This window comes from Oncorhynchus clarkii, chromosome 13 (assembly GCF_045791955.1).
Source record: "Oncorhynchus clarkii lewisi isolate Uvic-CL-2024 chromosome 13, UVic_Ocla_1.0, whole genome shotgun sequence".
NCBI classification, from domain to species: Eukaryota; Metazoa; Chordata; class Actinopteri; order Salmoniformes; family Salmonidae; genus Oncorhynchus; species Oncorhynchus clarkii.
Genome location: NC_092159.1, coordinates 50,150,230 through 50,176,805, shown reverse-complemented (window position 1 = coordinate 50,176,805; position 26,576 = coordinate 50,150,230). Strand labels below are relative to the sequence as shown.

General features: G+C 43.3%; 2 protein-coding genes across 10 annotated transcripts in view; one reads left to right on the top strand and one right to left on the bottom strand.

Annotated features, from left to right (window-relative positions):
- Window positions 1–7,859, bottom strand: part of LOC139364978 (RUN domain-containing protein 1-like) — a 22,607-nt gene extending 14,748 nt beyond the window's left edge. For 2 of the 7 annotated variants that reach the window (XR_011626522.1, XM_071102261.1), the window contains exons 1-12: window positions 7,745–7,859; window positions 4,690–4,830; window positions 4,281–4,418; window positions 3,544–3,672; window positions 3,290–3,374; window positions 3,095–3,201; window positions 2,719–2,869; window positions 2,496–2,600; window positions 2,302–2,393; window positions 1,920–2,162; window positions 1,293–1,503; window positions 1,081–1,172 (exon numbers count right to left, since the gene is read on the bottom strand). Coding sequence is in view for 3 of the 7 variants with exons in the window: in XM_071102261.1 (XP_070958362.1) it covers window positions 1,081–1,172; window positions 1,293–1,503; window positions 1,920–2,162; window positions 2,302–2,393; window positions 2,496–2,600; window positions 2,719–2,869; window positions 3,095–3,201; window positions 3,290–3,374; window positions 3,544–3,672; window positions 4,281–4,418; window positions 4,690–4,830 (1,494 nt within the window). In the remaining 4 variants the exon portion in view is untranslated. Of the gene's footprint in view, window positions 1–1,080; window positions 1,173–1,292; window positions 1,504–1,919; window positions 2,163–2,301; window positions 2,394–2,495; window positions 2,601–2,718; window positions 2,870–3,094; window positions 3,202–3,289; window positions 3,375–3,543; window positions 3,673–4,280; window positions 4,419–4,689; window positions 4,831–5,850; window positions 5,988–7,744 lie in introns of those variants that run through there. The other 5 variants (XR_011626523.1, XM_071102262.1, XR_011626525.1 and 2 more) reach the window with 3 other exon arrangements.
- On the top strand, window positions 6,777–26,576 carry LOC139364982 (mitochondrial glutathione transporter SLC25A39-like). 3 transcript variants are annotated; one of them, XM_071102268.1, is made up of 12 exons: window positions 6,777–7,256; window positions 11,107–11,212; window positions 15,299–15,358; window positions 15,952–16,002; window positions 23,180–23,289; window positions 23,468–23,535; window positions 23,733–23,857; window positions 24,052–24,225; window positions 24,399–24,508; window positions 25,229–25,310; window positions 25,432–25,512; window positions 25,627–26,576. In XM_071102268.1, the coding sequence occupies exons 2-12, from the start codon at window positions 11,116–11,118 to the stop codon at window positions 25,743–25,745; spliced, it is 1,077 nt and encodes a 358-aa protein (XP_070958369.1). In that variant the 5' UTR covers window positions 6,777–7,256; window positions 11,107–11,115; the 3' UTR covers window positions 25,746–26,576. The 3 variants fall into 3 exon arrangements, with proteins under 3 accessions (XP_070958369.1, XP_070958370.1, XP_070958371.1); XM_071102270.1 differs by having other exon boundaries at window positions 7,122–7,256; window positions 23,428–23,535; XM_071102269.1 differs by lacking the exon at window positions 15,952–16,002 and having other exon boundaries at window positions 6,792–7,256.

Genomic DNA, 26,576 nt, shown 5'->3' with positions numbered 1-26,576 from the left:
TAGTCTGGCCCAGGAGTGGGAGGGTGAACGGAAAGGCTCTGGAGCAACGAACCGCCCTTGCTGTCTCTGCCTGGCCGGTTCCCCTCTTTCCACTGGGATTCTCTGCCTCTAACCCTATTCAGGGGCTGAGTCACTGGCTTTACTGGGGCTCTCTCATGCCGTCCCTGGAGGGGGTGCGTCACCTGAGTGGGTTGAGTCACTGATGTGGTCATCCTGTCTGGGTTGGCGCCCCCCCCCCCCCCCCCCCCCCTTGGGTTGTGCCGTGGCGGAGGTCTTTGTGGGCTATACTCAGCCTTGTCTCAGGATGGTAAGTTGGTGGTTGAAGATATCCCTCTAGTGGTGTGGGGGCTGTGCTTTGGCAAAGTGGGTGGGGTTATATCCTTCCTGTTTGGCCCTGTCCGGGGGTGTCCTCGGATGGGGCCACAGTGTCTCCTGACCCCTCCTGTCTCAGCCTCCAGTATTTATGCTGCAGTAGTTTATGTGTCGGGGGGCTAGGGTCAGTTTGTTATATCTGGAGTACTTCTCCTGTCCTATTCGGTGTCCTGTGTGAATCTAAGTGTGCGTTCTCTAATTCTCTCCCTCTCTCTTTCTCTCTCTCGGAGGACCTGAGCCCTAGGACCATGCCCCAGGACTACCTGACATGATGACTCCTTGCTGTCCCCAGTCCACCTGGCTGTGCTGCTGCTCCAGTTTCAACTGTTCTGCCTTATTATTATTCGACCATGCTGGTCATTTATGAACATTTGAACATCTTGACCATGTTTTGTTATAATCTCCACCCGGCACAGCCAGAAGAGGACTGGCCACCCCACATAGCCTGGTTCCTCTCTAGGTTTCTTCCTAGGTTTTGGCCTTTCTAGGGAGTTTTTCCTAGCCACCGTGCTTCTACACCTGCATTGCTTGCTGTTTGGGGTTTTAGGCTGGGTTTATGTACAGCACTTTGAGATATCAGCTGATGTACGAAGGGCTATATAAATAAATTTGATTTGATTTGATTTGATGCAATCAGGTTGATCTATCTTGAAGAAATTGGTTAGCTAAGAGAGTGAATGGGCCCCTACAGTATGAAACATAGTATACCTGTGGCAGAGGACAGCATGCCCATCCTCCTTCCTGTGTTTTACAACATGTGGTTCCATCCAAACAGGCCGTTGACTCATCACAGGGAACGTCTGGAGAGACAGCAGGGTGTTAGTGATCAACACAACTGGACGAGCTAACAAAATATTTAATAAAGCAGCAGGTGGTGTGGGCGTCATATGGTGTCCTGGGCCCCTCCTCATCTTCATCACCTTTGTCATCCTCTGTAGGCAGCTCCATGTCATCCACCTGCACCCCTTGCTGGTCTGTGGCTGCCTTTTCATGATCAGATGCCAGGGTTGTGAGAGCTGGCACCTTCCCCACCATGGGCTCCGACCCTGAGGGACCATCACAGGTGAGGCCAGCCAGGTCACAGGTGGTGCCATGGGGACAGCAGTGCTCATGGTCCTCACAGCAAACGGCCTGGAGGGAGGAAGGGATAGACACACAACAAACATTTTCTGCCATTTAAGACTCACAAGCCTTTATAGGAATTATGTAGAGGTATTGCTGGTAGCAGAAGAGATTATGCAAGTTAGAGAAAAGTTGTGACTCCCTATATTACCCAGTTTCCCAGTTCTACTTTTCAATGCTATAAAAACAACAATTGGTTCAAGCTCCAAAACCCCTTAACAAGGCAGAAGAAAGGTTAAGATCACAAGCAGCAGCAAGCTGACAGGAGTAAAGAATGAGGAAGTGATGTTGGGATGTCGTAAAGACCAAGTGCCTCTTTGTTAGTCATACAGAATCTCTCACCGCATCGCAGAGCAGTCAAGTTAAGAGGCCATTCATTAATTTGCCTATCCACAGCAGTAGTAGCCATATCTATTTGTCCTTACCTCAGGCAAGGGGCAGCAGGCCCAGCCTCCTGACGCTGTCTTGCAGCAGGTCGTGTTGTCGGGACACACATGGGTGGGGTCACAGGTAACATCTCCTGGGAATTTACCCTCCCGAGGCACGGCAGGAACCTTCTTCAGCCAGGGCTCAGAGGGGGAGCCTGAGGGGTCGTCACACGTCTGGGCAGCCTGGTTGCACTTCTTACCATGTGGGCAGCAGTGGACGAAGTCACTGCAGCAAACTGCCTGGAAGAGAGAAGAACCCAAACAAAAAGGGGAAGCTGTCACAGGAGAAGCAAAAGACATGCAATCAGGTTGATCTATCTTGAAGAAATTGATTAGCTAAGAGAGTGAATGGGCCCCTACAGTATGAGACATAGTATACCTGTGGCAGAGGACAGCATGCCCATCCTCCTTCCTGTGTTTTACAACATGTGGTTCCATCCAAACAGGCCGTTGACTCATCACAGGGAACGTCTGGAGAGACAGCAGGGTGTTAGTGATCAACACAACTGGATGAGCTAACAAAATATTCCACAACACTATTGTATTGTTCTAAGAAGAAGTGTAATGTCATACCTCCTGTCCTAATGAAGGGTGGAGAAGTACCCTCCCAAAGAGAAGCAGGACTCCTATTGGCTGAGGTGGTAGTGACTGGAATAGGTGTTGTCACTTGGGCAACTTCTGAAAGCACGTACAGCAAAATAATCATATACACATTAACATCCAGACAGTGATTGGTACAAAAATAGATCAGGAAAATATGCCTTTTTTGGGGGGGGGGGGGGGGGGTGAAACCTACCATTCTGGTTTTCCCACTCTGCCCTCTTGCGGGCAGGGAACTTAGCCCACATGGGCATTTCCTTGTTGGTAGTGGATATACACTTGGATTGCTTGATGTCACAGGTGCTGCCCTCAGGACAACAGTGAATCTTATCCTCACAGCACACGGCCTGGTCAGTGCACATAGACACACAGAGAATCACCTTATGAGATGACCATATATAAACGAAGGGTTAGCACATAGGCCATGCAAATCCTTGATTAGACATCTCTCCATGGAGTGATTACAGACACTGGAGAGTGTACATGTCACACATTCAAAGGACCAATATTATTCCTGACTCGCAAATCCACGATAATAACCCCCTAGCCCCCTCCATATAGCCCCCCTGTACCTTGGACATGGGGCAGCACCCCCAACTCCCATCTGGAGTCTCACAGCATGTGGTTCCCACTGGGCACTCAGATTCTCTGTCACTGCACATCACTGCAACAACAGGCTCTGCCGGGGTAGAAGAAGGCAGAGGGTTTAGTGATGATGTTGCAACAGAAGCATAAGATGGCAACATGTGACTACACAAGAGTCTAACCTGTCTGTTTGATGCAGGAGCTGCAGTCTGTGCTGCACTGGTGGCCTTCAGGACAGCAATGTTTCCCATCAGAGCAAGGCACAGCCTGTGTGTACATTAGATCAATTTACTATTCACTCAGGCCTGCATCCTAACTTGATATTTGTGCACATAACTCCAGTTTTTCCATTGACACCAATGCATGTTTATGTGAACGGTATAACAGTATGAATCTGGCGCAAAAGGCTAGATTGCAGGATTGGTTAGGTTATTACATGAGCAACGGGACAGCAACCATAGCCTGTAGTGGCCTTCAGACAGGAGAACTCTTCGGGGCAGTGGGACTTGTCAGGGCAGATGTTATCATCCTCATCCCCGGCATATGCACTGATCATTCTGAAAGACTAGAGGGGTAGAAAAAAATACATTTTACTTTTTCAATGACAAAAAACATGACTGATCATAGTATTTTTGATTTCCTTACGTTCATCTAGGTTAATTACGTTGTTGGGGAAAAATGGTTTTGTTACAGTCTAATGCTATGTAAATGCTTGAGTTGAATAGTACTGTATGTACTTTTCACTGTTCATTTTCAGTACCCTCTTCACACACCTCACAAAGGGTTGATTTGGTTTTGGCTCCTTATCTCTAGGCCACTAAAGGCGTAACCAGGCTGAATTCTAGTTCTGTCTATTTAGGCTCTAAAGATCTTATCACGCCCCTAAACTTGGCTGTGAGAACTGGTTAGAACCGATTCTTGTTTGTATAAAGATTTAAGAAAGGGGTAAGCAGTTCTTTGTGTAATGATCGTCCCTGCAGTTGCTTGAATAAACTCTTATTGCTGATAAATGAGTTCTGCCTGATTCCTCCAACGAGTTTTCCTCAACAATGTGAATGATTGAAAACAGGGACACATATTGCCATGAAAGTCAACTGGTGTCATTGTTACAGTGCATTTCAACGTTGTTAATGGTAATCTAAACTTTCTTCCTGGATTCACTGACATTCTTACTTTAGGATATATGGACTGTTTAGCAGAGACTCTCTCCACCCATGGTAGGGAGACAGTTCCATTCACACACATGGACTCATTCACAACGCATAGTGTTCCCTCAGGGCAGCAGTGGATATGATCCTCACAGCACTCAGCCTGAGATAAATGGTAAGAGAGTAGTTTGATTAACAAAGTGTGTTAGAATCTCACATCTTACAGACCAAACAGATACTACGAGAGAATGCTAGCACAAGGGTGCAATTAAAGAGGTATCTATTTCAGGGTAAGAGACAATGACACCATAGTCTACCTATTTGGTTTATACACTTCTAATAGATATAATTCAGTGTACAAGGGTTAGGGAACTCGGGTTCAGGCTGCAAATAAAGCTAAGGGCTAAGCTCTGCAGGCACCACCCCATACATACCTGATACATTGGGCAGCATTCATAGCCATCGGAGGGGCCCTTGCAGCAGGTGTTGCCCTCCTCACACGCCTCTCCGCCTGGGCAGTCATCAGCAGAGACCTGGGCCAGCAGGGCCATACAGAGCACCAGATACCTCTGCATCTGGAGAGAAAGAGAGAGACAGAAATAACTTGTAACACAAACTATATATTATATGCATTTATTGTACAATCAATAACTGACAAATGTTAGAAAGCTCTTTTGTACAGAAATGCATAAATTCTCAACAATGAAGTCATCAGAACTAAATCTAGACAGCACTCACACTCTCCTCTTAACTACGTAGTGCTGTAGCCTACTAAAGTATATCAAAATTCCCCAAGCTATTTCCATAGGTTCACTTCCTCTTTTATGTTCCATCGGGTGAGCTTCAGAAAGTTAACAGTTCCACATTCTTACCAAGACAAAGCCCTCCTCATATGCAACCACATTTAAATAATTAATCTAGGATGCAGAAAAGGGGATATGATTATACCGTTACTAAGTGCTGAGCTTCATATGGGAGATCATTATAGCAGTCTACCATTGATTCAGTGTTGTTTAGGCTACTAGACACAAAAATGATGCAGCATACAGCATTTCTACTTTCAGTTTACCTGTTTTTATGAAAGGAAAATTCCCCTTAATCTGAGCCAAGTGCCTCCCATAAGAGATACTTTCCTTCATTGTGGTATCAAGAGCAATAGGGAACACAGGTGTATTAACCACAAACAATATTCACCTGACAATCAGTACTGTTCACTTACTGTATTTTGTGACAAGGTGGTTTCAAAAGGAGAGAAAATGGTCTTTAACAGTTCCAGAAGAACTGTGGACCCTGACATATCATCATGCTTATTTTTCTATTGGCACACACTCAACCATGTTGGTCAGAATGTGCATTTAGAATTTTAAAAGATGGACCCACCCACCTAGGTCCATATTAAATGATTTGTAATTGTTATCACAAAAGACAATGAACAATGACAACAATTTAAAAGCAATGACAAGGATAGCATAAACAATATATGCAATTTAATTTGAAGTAGAACATTTGGTACAATTTCACTTGAGAAGTTTAGAATTTCATATATTTGTCATTGAGATCTTGCCACTATCTACATAAAAAAAAGTTGACCTTACCTCTATTTCAGTGACTTTACAGGTGTCCGCGCTCCTTGACAATGTAGCTGACTCCTGAACGCGCTGAAGTTTCTCAACAACAAAATATCAAGTGCAGGAAATATGTTCACGCCCCTAAATGTCTTCCTAGCTATTCGACATTCTGAATGGTTTACATAGGTGTCAATCTACCACACGCGCGCCACTGACAGGTACTAGAAAAGCTTCTCCGCTAGAAGGTGCAGTAGTTCAAATGATAAATATAAATACTGTCATTGGGACAAACCAATAATAACAGATAGGATGGAGGAAGAACAAGCAAGGGCAATGACTCATGCTGGGAACATGAGCGAAGACAGAACACAAGCTTTCGGTGGGTAATAGCCAGGCGAAGGAGATGGGACTGTAATGAAGGGAGCTCAGTCTGACGGTAGCTATTCCTGTAAATCCACAATGGCTACTCCGGCCTCCAGTAGTTGATCTAGAAGTGCTGATGAGACTACAGAAAGATAGGGAGGGTGTTGATCCATCTGATTTGTGTATGAGATGTCTGGATACTGTGTATCAGGATTATATGGCCGTTTACATAGATGGTTCAGGACGTACTGGGTCAGCGTTTGCGGTGCAGGACTGTGGGGTGGTAGTCAAGAAACATATTACAGATTATCTGCCTGTATATAAAGCAGAGTTGATAGCCGTACTGTTGGCCTTGCAGTGGGTGGAGGAAGTCAAGCCAGACAGAGTAGTTATTTGCTCTGATTCATGTGCAGTGTTGATGAGTCTCCAGTCCTTTAGGTCACGTAGCAGACAAGGCCATGTTTAATGAGGGTCTACAAACCCATGGCAAGATTAGACAGATGGGTATACAGATAAGATTTACTTGGGTCCCAGCCCATGTGGGGGTGGAGGGGAACGAGGCAGTTGATGTACTGGCTAAACAAGCACTTAGTAGTGGGGATGTTGTAGTTTCAATGAGCAAGGCAGAGGCAACACGACTGATATGGACAGTGATGGTGCAGAGATGGCAGGAACAGTGTAATAGAGATACAAAGGGCAGGCATTTATTTCAAGTAAAGAGGCAAGTCAGGGAGGGGAGGACGCACATTTATAATTCGAACAGCTTTTTTGCTGGCAGAGTATTTAAATGTCTTAAAATATAGTTCAATGTCTTTTTGCAAGGGAAGAAGAAGAATAACCAAGCAAGAACCGTGGTCAGACTAATGGAAGGCGTGTCTTGTCACGGCAGACGAATCAGGGGTCGGTTTACTTGTTCCTAGCTCGATAGCTTTGTCAAGTTAGCTAACAGCAGCTCACGGTTGTGGACAGCATGTCCATTCAACACTCAGGGAAACAGGCAACATGCCATGAAATCCCATCAAATTCACAACGCATATAGATACCCGTTATAGCTACGCTATAAACTAGAGGTGAGTATCAAGCTTTGACATGTTTTATCTTCTGTTTTGCGATATTTAGTCAGCTAGCTAGTGTCTGTTAGCCAGCTAGCTAGCCTTAGCGATCAAGCATCTTGAATTGGGAAGTCTGGCATGTGTTCCTGTTTTGCCATTAGATTAGCTACTCTACTGTACATGCATGGTCGCTCATGTAACGTTAGCTACCTAGGTAGGTTCCACAACAAATGTTTTGTGAGCGTTTTATAATTGAGAAAAGAGCACGACAACATGTTTTTGTTTTTTCCCGTTTTTTTTTAGCACGACAACATGTCCGTGTGTTAGTCCATCATCATTACATCACCACGCCAACAAGGCTACAAAGTCAGATTTGCTGACTGGGTGGAGATGTCACAAAGTATCTTTGTAGATGTGGGTGTAGTGCAAACGTGAGATGCAGTACAGTGCAATATTACAGTTACTTAGCTTTCAGAAAAACATGTGGATCAAACTCAGGCACTTACATTTTTTGAGGTGCATTTTCCAATCTGTTATGTGCATAATCCCAACAGGGTGGAAATGTAAAGACTAAATTAGCCATTTCTCTGTGAGTGAGAGATTGAACTAGCACAGTGGTTCCCAAACGTTTTATAGTCCCGTACCCCTTCAAACATTCAACCTCCAGCTCTACCCCCTCTAGCACCAGGGTCAGTGCACTCTACAATGTTGTTTTTTGCCATCATTGTAAGACTGCCACACACACACACTATTTAACCATCTTACATATAAAACATTATTTGTTCATTGAAAATTGTGACTAACTCATCACAGGTTAATGAGAAGGTTGTTCTTGAAAGGATGCACATAATTCTGCAATGTTGGGGTGTATTGGAGAGAGTCTGTCTTAAATCCTTTTCCACACACAGTCTGTGCCTGTATTTAGTTTTCATGCTGGTGAGGGCTGAGAATCCACTCTCACATTCTCAAGTACGTGGTTGCAAAGGGAATCAGTGTCTTTAACAGCGCGATTTGCCAAGGGAGGATACTCTGAGCACAGCCCAATCCAGAAATTTCGATGAGGCTCTCTTGTTCAGATATTGGTAACTGGACTGGAGGCAGGGCATGAAAGGGATAACGAATTCAGTTGTTTGTATCATCTGTTTTGGGAAAGTACCTGCATAATTGCGCACCCAACTCACTCAGGTGCTTCACTATATTCAATTTGACATTGTCCGTAAACTTGAGTTAATTTGCACACAAAAAAATCATACAATGATAGAAAGACCTGTGTGTTGTCCTTGTTAATCGAGACAGAGAAGAGCTCCAACTTCTTAATTAAGTCTACCCCTTCCTTTTTCGAACATTCTGTTAAAAATCGCGCAACTTTTCAGCGTCCTGCTACTCATGCCAGGAATATAGTATATGCATATGATTAGTATGTGTGGATAGAAAACACTCTGAAGTTTCTAAAACTGGTTAAATCACGGCTGTGACTATAACAGATCGTGTGTTTCATTGAAAAACGCAAGAAAAACTGCTCTCTGAAAGCTAAAAATAATTTCCATAAGTCACTTTCATGGGTTGTTAAAAGAGCACAAAATTAATTCTGGATCTGCATGCAATTCATACAGATTCCACACGATGTCGCCATTGTCGTCATTTTCAATGGACTTTTTTCTTGGAAAATCCAACTAACTGGATTCCGTTTCTTCCGGTCTCCACCAGGATGTTTTGAATCTGCACATTGGCAGCCATTGATTTGCAGACGAGGAGCTATTGAATATACATCGCCCTGTAATCATTTTGATAGATTATAAACGTTTACTAATACCTAAAGTTGGATTACAAAAGTATTTCGAAGTGTTTTGTGAAAGTTTATCGTCAACTTTTTTAATTTAAAAAAATGACGCAGCGTTTAAAAACGATGTTTTTTTCTGAATGACACAGCTTCCATAGAAAGCTATTTTGGGTATATATGGACCGATTTAAACGAAAAAAAGACCCAATAGTGATGTTTATGCGGCATATAGGAGTGCCAAGAAAGAAGCTCGTCAAAGGTAATGAATGTTTTATATTTTATTTCTGCGTTTTGTGTAGCGCCGGATAAGCAAAGTCTTTGTTTACGTCGCATTCAGGCATTTTGAGGTGTTGCATGCTATCAGATAATAGCTTCTCATGCTTTCGCCGAAAAGCATTTTCAAAATCTGACTTGTTGGCTAGGTTCACAACGAGTGTAGCTTTAATTCAATACCCTGCATGTGAATTTTGATAAAGGTTTGAGTTTTAACGAGTACATTTAGCATTTAGCGTAGCGCATTTGCATTTCCAGGTGTCTACTTGAGACATCTGCGTCTCAAGTAGGAGCAAGAAGTTAATCATAGCATCAATTTTGTCCCGCACTTTGAATATAGTTGCAGAGTCCCTGTAATCTTAGATTCAGATCATTCAGGTGAGAAAAAACATCACCCAGATAGGCCAGTCGTGTGAGAAACTCATCATCATGCAAGCGGTCAGATAAGTGAAAATGATGCTCAGTGAAGAACTTTAAGCTTATCTCTCAATTTAAAAATAATTGTCAATACTTTGCCCCTTGATAACCAGCGCACTTCTGTATGTTATAAAAGTGTTACGTTATAAAAGCGTTACGTGGTCTCTGCCCAAGTCATTGCATATTGCAGAAAATACATGAGTTCAGGGGCCTTGCTTTAACAAAGTTAACCATTTTCACTGTAGTGTCCAAAATGTCTTTCAAGCTGTCAGGCATAGTGGTTAGACCATTGGACTAGTAACCAAAAGGTTGCAAGATCAAATCCCCAAGCTGACAAGGTAAAAATCTGTCGTTCTGCCCCTGAACAAGGCAGTTAACCCACTGTTCCTAGGCCGTCATTGAAAATAAGAATTTGTTCTTAACTGACTTGTCTAGTTAAATAAAGGTAAAATAAAAACATTCCCTTGGCAGCAAGAGCCTCTCAGCAACACATTTGATCATATGCTTGAGATGGCTCCCTCTGATCAAGAACTGGGCTAGAAATGTTTATACATCTCTTCTAGAAACAATTAGCCCTATGTTAGTGGTACTGTAAAGAGAGAGGTAGATGTTCTCTCTTGTTGCTTTCTAGACTCTTTCATTCATAATCTGCCAATTATTAATGTATCTTAGTAAACACGTTTTATATCACCCATTTCAATTTGCCATTTGTTATCACCCATTTTCAATTCGTCAGGTTCTAATCCCCCCCGCTGTCTGTATTAAATGTGAGCTTTGTCAATCTTCTGTGGATAGTAGTTTTTATGTTACCAGACGTGCTATTGTTTCAGTGAGGTGTTGTGGAAGTGTGTGGGGTTTGAAAACTGGGTGTAGTAGCTAGGAGAGGGGAGACGTGCACACAACAGATACCTTATCTTAGTGTGTCAAGCGCTCTATTATAAACCCTCCTATCCCACATGAACGAGGCTACTGTACGTCTAGTCACTATCACTTAGAAATAGACTCCTTAATAACAAGCTGTTTGTCATTTGGACTAGTAGTGGCTGTTGGCTATTCAAGGACCCCTAAGACACACGTTTGGATAATATGCAGGAGCCTAGGATTAGGCTAAGCTCAAGCTTTACAATAGTCATGCTGTTGTCCAGGCAGTGACCAGGCTGGCCGTCTTGCCCTGAGGACATTCTGTATTTTGTCTCAGTAATCAGGCACAGTTTGACAGAGTATAGCCTAGCTCAAAGCAGAGGCACTCCCCAACAGCCTTGTTTATTTCACATATAATGGAATCTGTCAAGCACTAACTAGCCTCTCATTAGAAGAGAAAATTAAAGTAACACTATGACAATGACATTTGAGTAGTGTGGTTAAAGTTGATGTTTTCTGTCTCCCTGTCTGTCTCAGGTGGTCAGGATGGGGGAACGGCCTGTTGTTACCCCCTCAGCTGGGATCACTCCAGTGCAGCAGATGCTGGCCTCTGGCACTGGGGCGCTGCTCACATCAGTGTTCGGTAAGATCAATGTCCAATAGAGGGGCACAACAACAAACATGTCCTCTCTGCCAATAAATAAATAAACCTACCTAGGGGAATTTAGGGGAACCAGTAAAAACACAGATTGCAAACACCAAGATGGTGGACTTATATAATTATATATATATACATATATATATATATATATATATATATATATATATATATATATATATATATATATATATATATATATATATATATATATATATATATATATCAGTTGATGTCGGAAGTTTACATACACCTTAGCCAAATATATTTAAACTCAGTTTTTCATTCCTGACATTTAATCCTAGTAACAATTCCCCGTCTTAGGTCAGTTAGGATAACCACTTTATTTTAAGAATGTGAAATGTCAGAATAATAGTCTAGTGATTTATTTCAGATTGTATTTCTTTCATCACATTGCCAGTGTGTCAGAAGGTTTACATACACTCAATTTGTATTTGGTAGCATTGCCTTTAAATTGTTTAACTTGGGTCAATTGTTTTGGGTAGCCTTCCACAAGCTTCCCACAATAATTTTGGCCCATTCTTCCTGACAGAGCTGGTGTAACTGTCAGGTTTGTAGGCTTCCTTGTCGCACACGCTTTTTCCTGTTCTGCCCACACATTTTCTATAGGATTCAGGTCAGGGCTTTGTGATGGCCACTCCAATACCTTGAATTTGTTGTTCTTAGGCCATTTTTCCACAACTTTGGAAGTATGCATGGGGTCATTGTCCATTTGGAAGACCCATTTGCGACCAAGTTTTAACTTCCTGACTGATGTCTTAAGATGTTGCTTCAATACATCCACATAATTTTCCATCCTCATGATGCCATCTATTTTGTGAAGTGCACCAGTCCCTCCTACAGCAAAGCACCCCCACAACATGATGCTGCCACTCCCGTGCTTCACAGTTGTGATGGTGTTCTTCGACTTGCAAGCCTCCCCATTTTTCCTCCAAACATAACGATGGTCATTATGGTCAAACAGTTCTATTTTTGTTACATCAGACCAGAGGACATTTCTCCAAAAAGTACGATCTTTGTCCCCATGTGTAAACAATTGTACACTAAGTTGACTGTGCTTTTAAACAGCTTGGAAAATTCCCAAAAATTATGTAATGGCTTTCGAAGCTTCTGATAGGCTAATTGACATAATTTGAGTCAATTGAAGGTGTACCTGTAGATGTATTTCAAGGCCTACCTTCAAACTCAGTGCCTCTTTGCTTGACATTATGGGAAAATCTAAATAAATCAGTCAAGACCTCAGAAGAAAATGTAGACCTCCACAAGTCTGGTTCATCCTTGGGAGCAATTTCCAAACGCCTGAAGGTACCACGTTCATCTGTTTAAACAACAGTACGCCAGGATAAACACCATGGGACCACGCAGCAGTCATACCGCTCAGGAAGGAGACGTGTTCTGTCTCCTAGAGATGAACGTACTTTGGTGCAAAAAGTGCAAATCAATCCCAGAACAACAGCAAAGGACACTGTGAAGATGCTTGAGGAAACAGGTACAAAAGTATCTATATCCACAGTAAAACGACTCCTATATTGATATAACCTGAAAGGCCGCTTAGCAAGAAAGAAGTCACAGCTCCAAAACCACCATAAAAAGCCAGACTATGGTTTGCAACTGCACATGGGGACAAAGATTGTACTTTTTGGAGAAATGTACTCTGGTCTGATAAAACAAAAATAGAACAGGACAACAAAGTCAAGGTATTTTAGTCGCCATCACAAAACCCTGACCTCAATCCCATAGAAAATTTGTGGGCAGAACTGAAAAAGCGTGTGTGAACAAGGATGTCTACAAACCTGACTCAGTTACACCAGCTCTGTCAGGAGGAATGGGCCATAATTCGGAAGCTTGTGGAAGGCTACCTGAAAAGTTTGACCCAAGTTAAACAATTTAAAGTCAATGCTAACAAATACTAATTGAGTGCATGTAAACTTCTGACCCACTGGGAATGTGATGACAGAAATAAAAGCTGAAATAAGTCATTCTTTCTAATATTATTCTGACATTTCACATTCTTAAAATAAAGTGGTGATCCTTACTGACCTAAGACGGGGAATTTTTACTAGGATTAAATGTCAGCAATTGTGAAACTGAGTTTGAATATGTATCTCAGCAAAAAAACGAAACGTCCCTTTTCAGGACCCTGTCTTTCAAAGATAATTTGTAAAAATCCCAAACTTCACAGATCTTCATTCTAAAAGGTTTAAACACTGTTTCCCAATCTTGTTAAATGAACCATAAACAATTAATGAACCTGTGGAACGGTCGTTAAGACACTAACAGCTTTCAGACGGTAGGCAATTAATAAGGTCACAGTTATGAAAAATTAGGACACTAAAGAGGCCTTTCTACTGACTCTGGAAAAACACCGAAAGATGCCCAGGGTCTCTGCTCATCTGCATGACCGTGTCTTAGGCACAGAAGCCTCACAAGTCCTCAACTGGCCGCTTCATTAAATAGTGACTGTAAAACACCAGTCTCAATGTCAACAGTAATGAGGCGACTTCAGGATGCTGGCCTTCATGAATGTCTCGTATGCTGTGTGATGGCACGAACAAATTAATGATTGATTGATGCAGTAGCCTATATAACTATAGAAATATAGGCCTAAGAAAGTTACAGTACACAGGATGTGGTCTTAGGCCTACAGCTGGTTATACAAGGCTGCTATTCTGAGCCTATGTCATTATTTATTATTATAATGATGATCATAATAATAGTAATGATAACAATAAGGAGATCCAGAAATAGGAGGGTTATTATTATTAATATTATTTTTCGGACAATTTTGAACAGTGTAAACACTAAATAATACCAGAGAAGTCCGATTTAATCAACAATGGTCCGTGTAAAAAAGGGTAAAGGTACAAGGCTGTGTAGATATCTGACTGTGTTGGCAAAATCACTACATATCCCATCGCACCTAGCGAGGAGAGGCTGCCTGTTGTCACAGTTCCAAGACCAGTCAGAAACGTCCAGCTAACCCTATGCCAATGACGCCGGTGAATCTGAAAACTGATGTTGGGTCCGTTTTTAAGTAGCAATGATATCCTTCTCCACCGTCTTACGACAGATTTCACAAACCAGTCATGAATTATAACTATTGTAGCAAAGAAGTTTTGAAGTTGAGGGTGCAATATTTCTGAAGTTTGGCAATGAGGACAAAAACTAGCATAGTTCAGTAGCCAGCTAGTTTAGCCAGGGAAAATGAGCTCGGACCTAGTGCGCATGTGCACCAGGCAAATTCAGGAGACATATTATAGATTTTATGCCCTGATATCAGGAGCTGGTGGCGAAAAGTGAGATTAAACAATTCAGAGACTGAAACAAATAAATCAGATGACAAATATTTAAGGAGAGTGAATCGATTTACCGTACTGAAATCAATTGTAACAAAGCTATATTAGATACTGTCTCTACAGAATTAGCTAGCTTGTTGACCACACTGATTTTCATCAGGTTACGGGCAGGATTACGATTCAGGATATCAAGACTTGATCTGCACTCTTTTAGCTGTTGAAAAATGAAATGTTTGTAAAAAAAAAAAGTATTTGTATAAAAACGATGAAATGTTATTAAATATGTACAGAATTTACATGAGCTCTCTGCCTAGCCTGCCACTAGGTGCCATGGCAACTGTAGAACTAGGATGAAATGTTCCATCATGGGGGACCGAAGCCTCCACTACAACACAGGAGTCTGCCACAACTGCATCAGAGGCTGTCACTGGTTCACTTTGTGTGTCCATCTGAGCTCCACTCCAGTCTGGTTGTACAGGTTGAGATCTGGCTAGTGTGACCAGACTCCAAAGCCTGCGGAATTAGTGTCCAAGCCTTGTGTGTAGGAACAGCCCCCCCCCCACACACACACACAGATTTCTTTTCAGAGAAGACACCGTTCTTGTAGAACACTATTCCATTTTCCCAGATCCACTCACACACTGCACCTCACATAAACATACGCTCACACTCATGTATGCAGGTGTTCCTCATTGACAAGACCCATGATGGGTGTAAATAGATCAGTATAATTGAATCTGTCTCTCTTTCACAGTCACACCACTGGACGTGGTGAAGATAAGGCTGCAGGCCCAGCAAAAACAATTCTATCAAGGTAGAACACTAACAGATAACATTCACTGCTTATACGATGAGTCTGCTTATTGCTTCTTACCATTGCGGGGATAGTCTAAGTATTAGATGTTTATGTCCCCACTCCCCACCCCTGAAAACTGGGGAGGCAGGTAGTCTAGTGGTTAGCACATTGGGCCAGTAACCGAAAGGTTGCTAGATTGAATCCCCGAGCTGACGTGGTATAAATCTGTTGTTCTGCCCCTGAACAAGGCAGTTAACCCACTGTTCATAGGCCGTCATTGTAAATAAGAATTTGTTCTTAACTGACTTTTCTAGTTAAATAAAAAAAATAAAAATAAAAAGTCAACTGCACTGTTATCACTTTCCCTGTGAGAGACTACATTCAGCCTCTTGCCCATCTGCTCCCTAAGCCTAAATAATAGAAGAGGGGTTGAGGTAAAGGGGGTTTAGAAGTCCTTATGTCGGCAACCTTCGGCAGCCATGTCAGGCTACATTTAGTGGAATGTGAGACATGCTTTAGCTTTTCTCTGCTCAAATGATTATTTTGTGTGTCTTGTGCTCTTTCATTCTCTCCATCTCTGTGTTTCTATCTCTCTTTGCTTTGTTTCATAGCTTTAGCTGCTGACTCTGCTTCATGGAGTGGTGTAATCCGCCCCTCCAAATGTGAGTAAACCCGCCGGCGCCGCTCGCTGCATGCCCAGACTTTGCCCAGTCTGACTGACTACATGTGCCTATCTGGCACTGCTCTGCCAATATGACCTACTAACAAACTGGGCTTTAACCATAGTCTGAGCAAATTGATTTAGAAATCTTTGGCAATTATATGTACCCTCTATTAGAGGTCGACCGATTATGATTTTTCAACGCCGATACTGATTATTGGAGGACCAAAAACGCTGATACCGATTAATCGGCCGATTTAAAAAAAAATATATATATATATATATATATATATGTTTTTTATTTGTAATAATGACAATTACAACAATACTGAATTAACACTTATTTTAACTTAATATAAAACATCAATAAAATCAATTTAGCCTCAAATAAATAATGAAACATGTTCAATTTGGTTTAAATAATGCAAAAACAAAGTGTGGGAGAAGAAAGTAATATGTGCCATGTAAAAAAGCTAACGTTTAAGTTCCTTGCTCAGAACATGAGAACATATGAAAGTTGGTGGTTCCTTTTAACACGAGACTTCAATATTCCAAGGTAAGAGGTTTTAGGTTGTAGTTAATATAGTATTTATAGGACTATTTCTCTCTATACCATTTGTATTTCATATACCTTTGACTATTGGATGTTCTTATAGGACCTATAGTATTGCCAGTGTAACAGTATAGCTTCCGTCCCCCTCCTCGCCCCTACCTGGGCTCGAACCGGGAACACATCGACAACAGCCACACTCGAAGCATCGTTACCCATCGCTCCACAAAAGCTGCGGCCCTTGCAGCGCAAGGGGAATAACTACTCCAAATCTAAAAGCGAGTGACGTTTGAAACAGTATTAGCGCACACCCAGCTAACTAGCTAGCCATTTCACATTGGTTACACCAGCCATTAGGCTGATAGGCTTGAAGTCATAAACAGCTCTGTGCTTGCGAAGAGCTGCTGGCAAAACGTACGAATGTGCTGTTTGAATGAATGATTACGGGCCTGCTGCTGCTCAGTCAGACTGCTCTATAAATCAGACTTAATTATAACATAACAACACACAGAAATACGAGCCTTTGGTCATTAATATGATCGAATCCGGAAACTATCATTTAGAAAACAAAACGTTTATTATTTCAGTGAAATACGGAACCGTTCGGTATTTTATCTAACGGGTGGCTAAACTGGATTTGTAGTTATTATGATTATGATTGATTGTTTTTATAAGATAAGTTTAATGCTAGATAGCAATTTACCTTGGCTTCTTCTGCATTCGCGTAACAGGCAGGCTACTCGCGGAGTGCAATTGTTAGAGCGTTGGACTAGTTAACTGTGCGGTTGCAAGATTGGAACCCCTGAGCTGACAAGGTAATAATCTGTCGTTCTGCCCCTGAACAAGGCAGTTAACCTACAGTTCCTAGGCAGTCATTGAAAATAAGAATGTGTTCTTAACTGACTTGCCTAGTTAAATAAAAGGTATAAAAAAATATTTTTTTACAATCGGAGCCCAAAAATACTGATTTCTGATTGTTATGAAAACTTGAAATCGGCCGTAATTAATCGGCCATTCCTGGGGGATGTATAATCGATGCAACGCTGGGGGATGTATAATCAATCGATGCACCGCTGGGGGATGTATAATCAATCGATGCACCGCTGGGGGATGTATAATCGATGCAACGCTGGGGGATGTATAATCGGTGCAACGCTGGGGGATGTATAATCGATGCACCGCTGGGGGATGTATAATCGATGCACCGCTGGGGGATGTATAATCGATGCACCGCTGGGGGATGTATAATCGATGCACCGCTGGGGGATGTATAATCGGTGCACCGCTGGGGGATGTATAATCGATGCACCGCTGGGGGATGTATAATCGATGCACCGCTGGGGGATGTATAATCAATCGATGCACCGCTGGGGGATGTATAATCGGTGCACCGCTGGGGGATGTATAATCAATCGATGCACCGCTGGGGGATGTATAATCGATGCAACGCTGGGGGATGTATAATCGATGCACCGCTGGGGGATGTATAATCGGTGCAACGCTGGGGGATGTATAATCAATCGATGCACCGCTGGGGGATGTATAATCGATGCAACGCTGGGGGATGTATAATCGATGCACCGCTGGGGGATGTATAATCGGTGCAACGCTGGGGGATGTATAATCAATCGATGCACCGCTGGGGGATGTATAATCGATGCACCGCTGGGGGATGTATAATCGATGCACCGCTGGGGGATGTATAATCAATCGATGCACCGCTGGGGGATGTATAATCGGTGCACCGCTGGGGGATGTATAATCGATGCACCGCTGGGGGATGTATAATCGATGCACCGCTGGGGGATGTATAATCGATGCACCGCTGGGGGATGTATAATCGATGCACCGCTGGGGGATGTATAATCGATGCACCGCTGGGGGATGTATAATCGATGCACCGCTGGGGGATGTATAATCGATGCACCGCTGGGGGATGTATAATCGATGCACCGCTGGGGGATGTATAATCGGTGCACCGCTGGGGGATGTATAATCGATGCAACGCTGGGGGATGTATAATCAATCGATGCACCGCTGGGGGATGTATAATCGGTGCACCGCTGGGGGATGTATAATCGGTGCACCGCTGGGGGATGTATAATCGATGCAACGCTGGGGGATGTATAATCAATCGATGCACCGCTGGGGGATGTATAATCGATGCAACGCTGGGGGATGTATAATCGGTGCACCGCTGGGGGATGTATAATCGATGCACCGCTGGGGGATGTATAATCGATGCACCGCTGGGGGATGTATAATCGATGCAACGCTGGGGGATGTATAATCGATCGATGCACCGCTGGGGGATGTATAATCGATCGATGCACCGCTGGGGGATGTATAATCGATGCACCGCTGGGGGATGTATAATCGGTGCACCGCTGGGGGATGTATAATCGGTGCACCGCTGGGGGATGTATAATCGTTGCACCGCTGGGGGATGTATAATCGGTGCAACGCTGGGGGATGTATAATCGATGCAACGCTGGGGGATGTATAATCGATGCACCGCTGGGGGATGTATAATCGGTGCAACGCTGGGGGATGTATAATCAATCGATGCACCGCTGGGGGATGTATAATCGATGCAACGCTGGGGGATGTATAATCGATGCACCGCTGGGGGATGTATAATCGGTGCAACGCTGGGGGATGTATAATCAATCGATGCACCGCTGGGGGATGTATAATCGATGCACCGCTGGGGGATGTATAATCGATGCACCGCTGGGGGATGTATAATCAATCGATGCACCGCTGGGGGATGTATAATCGGTGCACCGCTGGGGGATGTATAATCGATGCACCGCTGGGGGATGTATAATCGATGCACCGCTGGGGGATGTATAATCGATGCACCGCTGGGGGATGTATAATCGATGCACCGCTGGGGGATGTATAATCGATGCACCGCTGGGGGATGTATAATCGATGCACCGCTGGGGGATGTATAATCGGTGCACCGCTGGGGGATGTATAATCGATGCAACGCTGGGGGATGTATAATCAATCGATGCACCGCTGGGGGATGTATAATCGATGCAACGCTGGGGGATGTATAATCGGTGCAACGCTGGGGGATGTATAATCGGTGCACCGCTGGGGGATGTATAATCGGTGCAACGCTGGGGGATGTATAATCGGTGCAACGCTGGGGGATGTATAATCGATGCACCGCTGGGGGATGTATAATCGATGCACCGCTGGGGGATGTATAATCGATGCACCGCTGGGGGATGTACAATCGATGCACCGCTGGGGGATGTATAATCGATGCACCGCTGGGGGATGTATAATCGATCGATGCACCGCTGGGGGATGTATAATCGATGCACCGCTGGGGGATGTATAATCGATGCACCGCTGGGGGATGTATAATCGATGCACCGCTGGGGGATGTATAATCGATGCACCGCTGGGGGATGTGTAATCGATGCACCGCTGGGGGATGTATAATCGGTGCACCGCTGGGGGATGTATAATCGGTGCAACGCTGGGGGATGTATAATCGATGCACCGCTGGGGGATGTATAATCGATGCACCGCTGGGGGATGTATAATCAATCGATGCACCGCTGGGGGATGTATAATCGGTGCACCGCTGAGGGATGTATAATCGATGCACCGCTGGGGGATGTATAATCGATGCAACGCTGGGGGATGTATAATCAATCGATGCACCGCTGGGGGATGTATAATCGATGCAACGCTGGGGGATGTATAATCAATCGATGCACCGCTGGGGGATGTATAATCGGTGCACCGCTGGGGGATGTATAATCGGTGCAACGCTGGGGGATGTATAATCGATGCACCGCTGGGGGATGTATAATCGGTGCAACGCTGGGGGATGTATAATCGGTGCAACGCTGGGGGATGTATAATCGATGCACCGCTGGGGGATGTATAATCGATGCAACGCTGGGGGATGTATAATCGGTGCACCGCTGGGGGATGTATAATCGATGCAACGCTGGGGGATGTATAATCGATGCACCGCTGGGGGATGTATAATCGGTGCAACGCTGGGGGATGTATAATCGGTGCACCGCTGGGGGATGTATAATCGATGCAACGCTGGGGGATGTATAATCGGTGCAACGCTGGGGGATGTATAATCGGTGCAACGCTGGGGGATGTATAATCGATGCACCGCTGGGGGATGTATAATCGGTGCAACGCTGGGGGATGTATAATCGGTGCAACGCTGGGGGATGTATAATTGGTGCAACGCTGGGGGATGTATAATCGGTGCAACGCTGGGGGATGTATAATCGATGCACCGCTGGGGGATGTATAATCGGTGCAACGCTGGGGGATGTATAATCGATGCACCGCTGGGGGATGTATAATTGGTTAGATAAAATACCAAATGGTTCCGTATTTCACTGAAATAATAAACTTTTTGTTTTTGAAATGATAGTTTCCAGATTGGACCATATTAATGACCAAAGGCTCGTATTTCTGTGTGTTATTATGTTATAATTAAGTCTATGATTTGATATTTGATAGAGCAGTCTGACTGAGCGATGGTAGGCAGCAGCAGGCTCGTAAGCATTCATTCAAACAGCACTTTTGTGCGTTTTGCCAGCAGCTCTTCGCAAGCACAGCGCTGTTTATGACTTCAAGCTTATCAGCCTAATGGCTGATGTAACCGATGTGAGCGGGGTGCGAGCTAATAGCGTTTCAAACGTCACTCGCTCTGAGACTTGGAGTAGTTATTCCCCTTGCTCTGCAAGGGCCGCAGCTTTTGTGGAGCGATGGGTAACGCTACTTCGAGGGTGGCTGTTGTCGATGTGTTCCTGGTTCGAGCCCAGGTAGGGGCTGTTAAGTTCATGTTTTAAGTATCCCAATATTTCTGTTATTACGGGGCTATCACTCAGTCAAGAGTGAGCATGCGCAGGAAGTCTGGTAGTTGATGGACCTAGCCTTGAGTGTAAGGGCGACCTTTGAGGGTGTTCATACGGTATAGTAAACTTTGTTAAACTGGAACCTTGTCGTTGTGTCATTTCGAGTTAACAGGGGCGAGGAGAGGGACGATGAAAAACGATGAAAATAAAACCTAATATAACTCAAACGGAAAGCATTTGCATTTTTGCGTAGTCCAGGCAGTGCTGAGAGGGATCTGGTGAAGATAATGTTGTATAATGACAGTATAATGTGGAACATAAACTGATGGAACATTTTAATACTGTTACACTGGCAATACTAAAGTGCCTATAAGAACATCCAATAGTCAAAGGTAAATGAAATACAAATGGTATAGAGAGAACTAGTCCTATAAATACCAAATTAACTACAACCTAAAACCTCTTACCTTGGAATATTGAAGTCTCGTGTTAAAAGGAACCACCAACTTTCATATGTTCTCATGTTCTGAGCAAGGAACTCAAACGTTAGCTTTTTTACATGGCACATATTGCACTTTTACTTCTCCAACACTTTGTTTTTGCATTATTTAAACCAAATTGAACGTTTTATTTATTTGAGGCTAAATTGATGTATTATATTAAGTTAAATTAAGTGTTCATTCAGTATTGTTGTAATTGTCAGTATTACAAATACATTAGTTTTTTAAATCTGCCGATTAATCGGTATCGGCTTTTTTTGGTCCTCCAATCGGTAACGGAGTTGAAAAATCATAATCGGTCGACCTCTAATGTCTATATATGTGTGTGTGTGTATATATATATATATATATATATATGTATGTATGTGTGTGTAACTTCATACTCTTCCTCAGTGCACCATTATACTCTGAGCTGAATGATTATATGGGCAACAGCCATGGCGCTCTCTATCTCTCCACTCAGCTACACCATAACTCACTCTGAACATTTTATAAAGAAAACTAAGGGAAATTTGCGCAGATATTGTAACCAGCTAGTTAGTATTAGCATATTGAACTTCACAAGGAAATGATGTGGTAACAATGAGTGCTTTCTGGTACTTGAAAGAATTCAACATGATTCATAGCTACCGGGTATCAAATTGTGCCTTGTGGTACTTGTGTTTATGAATCTCAAAGAAAGTAGTTCATAGGTTATACTGTATAACACTTATTTTACTATGTAATTGTCTATTACTAGAGGAGCTCGTTTGTTTGTTTATAGATTTCTCCTCAAATACTTTGCCTTGGATTGACCATTTGCCAATACCTAAAATAAGGCAAACACTAGTAGTCCAGAGCAGGCCTTGGCTAGAGCAGCCTTGGTGTTATCGTCCCCAGTGTCTGTCTGACCGGTCATTGCCATAACCTCTGTTATTAATAGCTTATCTAACCTCTGTCATGGACACCCTCACATCAATATAAGTTCAACTATTGACTGAAAAACAAACTGTTAAAGTATTATTTTAAATGTTTTACCAATGTCATTATTTTACAGAACTATTGAATATCCATTAATTTGACATAGAACTAGAAGCTATAGATGTATCAAACGGACATACTGTAATTACACATGAATGCGTGCCCTACAGAGACGCCAACGTTTGGCATTACTCCCAGTAGGTTCACATTTACCTATCTATAGTATAGATAGAAGTAGAGCATGTCTCATACAGTAACATATTAACCAGTATGGTTGTTTTGGTGACCCTGTTCTTGTGTTTTGTGTCTCAGGGAAGTGCTTCCTGTATTGTAATGGCCTGATGGATCACATCTATGTGTGTCAGTATGGGGCCAGCTGCACCAGCTGGTACAAAACACCAACCCACTTCAGTGGCACCCTGGTAAGAGACTCAGAACCCTCTTGTTCGCTCCCACCAACACAGCACAACATCACCTGGTTTGACATCGTTAAAACACTGGATTGGGAACGACCTGTCTTTTGAAGTCCCAAATGTTTGTATTTTTTTGGAACTCCACAGTTCCCAAGGACAAACACGGTGTGGTGTTTGTTTTTCTCAGGATGCTTTTGTGAAGATCACGCGCAACGAGGGGGTCAGGTCTCTGTGGAGCGGGCTGCCTCCCACACTGTGAGTCACTGGGGTATTTCAAGTACATGTATTTGTAATAAAGAACGGTAATAAGAGCGATCAGTCCTTGATTGTATAAAAGAGAAAAACTCAGAACTATGACTTCATGGTTTCAATTTCAGTGTGTTGTTTTGCACCTAATCATGTAACAGCTTGCAGAGCTTTGAGATTGACAGTTTCTTGCTGTTTGTGTACAGGGTGATGGCGGTGCCTGCCACGGTCATCTACTTCACCTGCTATGACCAGCTCAGAGACTTACTGCGCTACGGCATGGGGTTCCAAGGCAACTACATCCCCCTGGTGGCTGGGGGTCTCGCTAGACGTAAGTGGACTACATGGGACTGGGATTCACAATGTCTTGAAGCTGATTAAGTCTTGATTATGATACAGTTCAGTTGTCACACACCACACTAAGAATGTAGATATATAATAATGCCATTATTACATTGTTCCCTTCTGTAATGTGTTTGTTGCTGCCCCTCTTTCGTTGACTCCCCGTGTCTGTGTGTTCTCCAGTGGGAGCAGTGAGTGTGATCAGCCCATTAGAGCTGGTGCGTACCAAGATGCAGTCCCGGAAGCTGACCTACAGCGAGCTGAGGGTGTGTATCCGCTCTAGTGTTGCCCAGGATGGCTGGCTGTCCCTGTGGAGGGGCTGGGGACCCACCGTCCTACGAGACGTCCCCTTCTCAGGTGAGACTTCACCTCCATGGACGTTATGTCACTAACCATTTATCTGTCACTGCTAGGGCTTAGTTGGACTGGTTGATAGTAGTTGGGGTTTACATAATGAAGAAGAATACTATCTTCGGTGTGATAATGCTTCTCAGTGACTTTTCAACCTGACTGTTTTTCTGTGTGTGCAGCCCTGTACTGGTTCAACTATGAGCTGGTGAAGGCCCAGCTGTGTGATCAGTACAATGTGTCTCAGGCCACCTTCTCCATCAGCTTCACAGCAGGGGCCATCTCTGGAGCTGTGAGTATCTCATTAATACCACTGCTGGGAATTTACAATGCATGTTAAGCAGATGTCTTCTATTAGATTTCATGAAGAAGATGATGGATGGTTTGTACATTGCAAGGTGTATACAGCTAAATAGTCTAATTATTTTTTTCCTGCTCCTATTCTTTTCAGTTTACTGTAAGTGAGGCAGAGGTGTGTTTTATTATAGGTAGATCATTGACAAATATGGAGAAGAGTTCAGTGTGCTATCTCTCACCAGGAAAGGAAAGCCAGTTGTAACACAGATGTTATTTGTATTTAAGACAGAAAGAGGCCATGATGAATAAAATCAAATGCCTCTCCCTGCTGAAAACAAGCCTGTTTGTTTAGAGAGATTCTCTCATATGTGAGAGAAGTGGACACACTTACTTAGCCTAGATCTGTAGTAAAACAGGAAGTTCCCTGTCAAATCATGGCAGTTCGACAGTCCTCTCATGAGTTATTATAAGGGTTGAGTTGACACCAGAAAAAAATAGAGAATTGCTGTGTCATTGTGACAACCATTAGACTGTTGATAATTGATAACAGGTGGACCCCCTGGTTAAAGCCTGTTTTTAGTGTTTCACCTGTCTAGTTACATAACGTACTGCTGATCAATAGATCAGGGGGTAAGTTATGTTGATTTCACTGGGTATTGCTGTTGATTTCACTGTGATTGCTTATAGAGAGTGTGTCTATTGTCTTCTGTCCCAGGTTGCTGCCATCATGACTCTACCTTTTGACGTGGTGAAGACACGAAGACAGATCCAACTGGGAGAGATGGAGACACTGGGAGGTGTGTAATTACAGGGTCTTATGTACCCGTATGGCCATTCACGTCTGAAATCGTATTTTATCCTCTCCGATAGAACGTAGGATTTCCCACTAAATCTCTGTCTTTCTCCCCTTCCTCCTAGTCCCTGTGAAGAATCCCACATCCACATGGCATATCATGAGGGGAATTTGGGCTGAATCGGGATACAGGGGGCTCTTTGCAGGTAAGTCCAAAGATATATAAAAAATATATATTTGCAATGCCTGAAGCGCTGTTATAGTAAGCAGTCTGAATGGAGGACTAAATCAGGTAAATTGTGTCTCTTTATCCCCCTCAGGTTTCCTACCCAGGGTGATCAAAGTGGCCCCAGCCTGTGCTGTCATGGTCAGCACCTATGAGTTTGGGAAGATCTTCTTCCAGAAGATGAACCTTGACCGGGAGCAACGGGCCTGCTGAGGGGCTGTGTGTGTGGAGAAGCAGGGTTGGCTACTTTCTTCTGGGGCAGAATGGGAAGAGACTATTAGCAGCAGCCAATGCACAGGCTTTTTTGTCTGTTTTCTAGCCCTTTCTATTGGCCCACAGGGAGGCTACTCCTACAACTGTGAACACTGTCATACGTGTATCCATGAATGTGTCCATTAGTTAAATTCAGAACTGTGGGGGAACGGCCCTGTGATCTGGCTTATTCAGACTTTAGCATGCTTTCCTTGCACGCTAAAAGGTGTTCATCTTTGCTAGTACAGCCCCCTGCTGTTCATACCTGGGAGAACACTTCTAACAACAACCCTAAAAAAACTGCATGCAAAGTAATCCATTCAATCAAGACCTTCCCTTCAACTACTAGCCCAGACCAAATGCATGGCTGAGCTGAGATGAGTGGATATTCTTAATGTAGCATTCTCTCATATTGATTTGTCATCTCACCAATGGTAGCCTACTATTCAATGTCCATTTTTGTGATGGGAATAAATACCATACTTATGTACGTGGGTTACCATGGCTCATTCCCCTAAGATAAGAACTGGGTTTTATGAGTTAATTTGGTACATGTTATTCAATCAAATGAAATACTTCAGACAAAACAGCTGGCAAATTGACTATGCTATCTAAAAGGGGTTGACATACTTTTTATTTATATTTTTACATGATTGAATGTGTGCAGGTTTTCTGTTGATCCATTTCAGACCTGGGCTAAGTTTTATTTCACCATTATTTAACCAGGTAGGCTAGTTGAGAACAAGTTGAGATGGACAGTTGTAAAATAAAAAAGGTGTTGCACCAATCACA

Excerpts from the sequence above, each read along its gene's own strand:
- LOC139364982 (XM_071102268.1), top strand. The coding sequence starts at position 11,116 with ATGGGGGAACGGCCTGTTGTTACCCCCTCAGCTGGGATCACTCCAGTG. Across the intron at positions 23,290-23,467 it reads CCCACTTCAGTGGCACCCTG|GATGCTTTTGTGAAGATCAC; the intron begins GTAAGAGACTCA and ends TGTTTTTCTCAG. Across the intron at positions 25,513-25,626 it reads ATACAGGGGGCTCTTTGCAG|GTTTCCTACCCAGGGTGATC; the intron begins GTAAGTCCAAAG and ends TATCCCCCTCAG.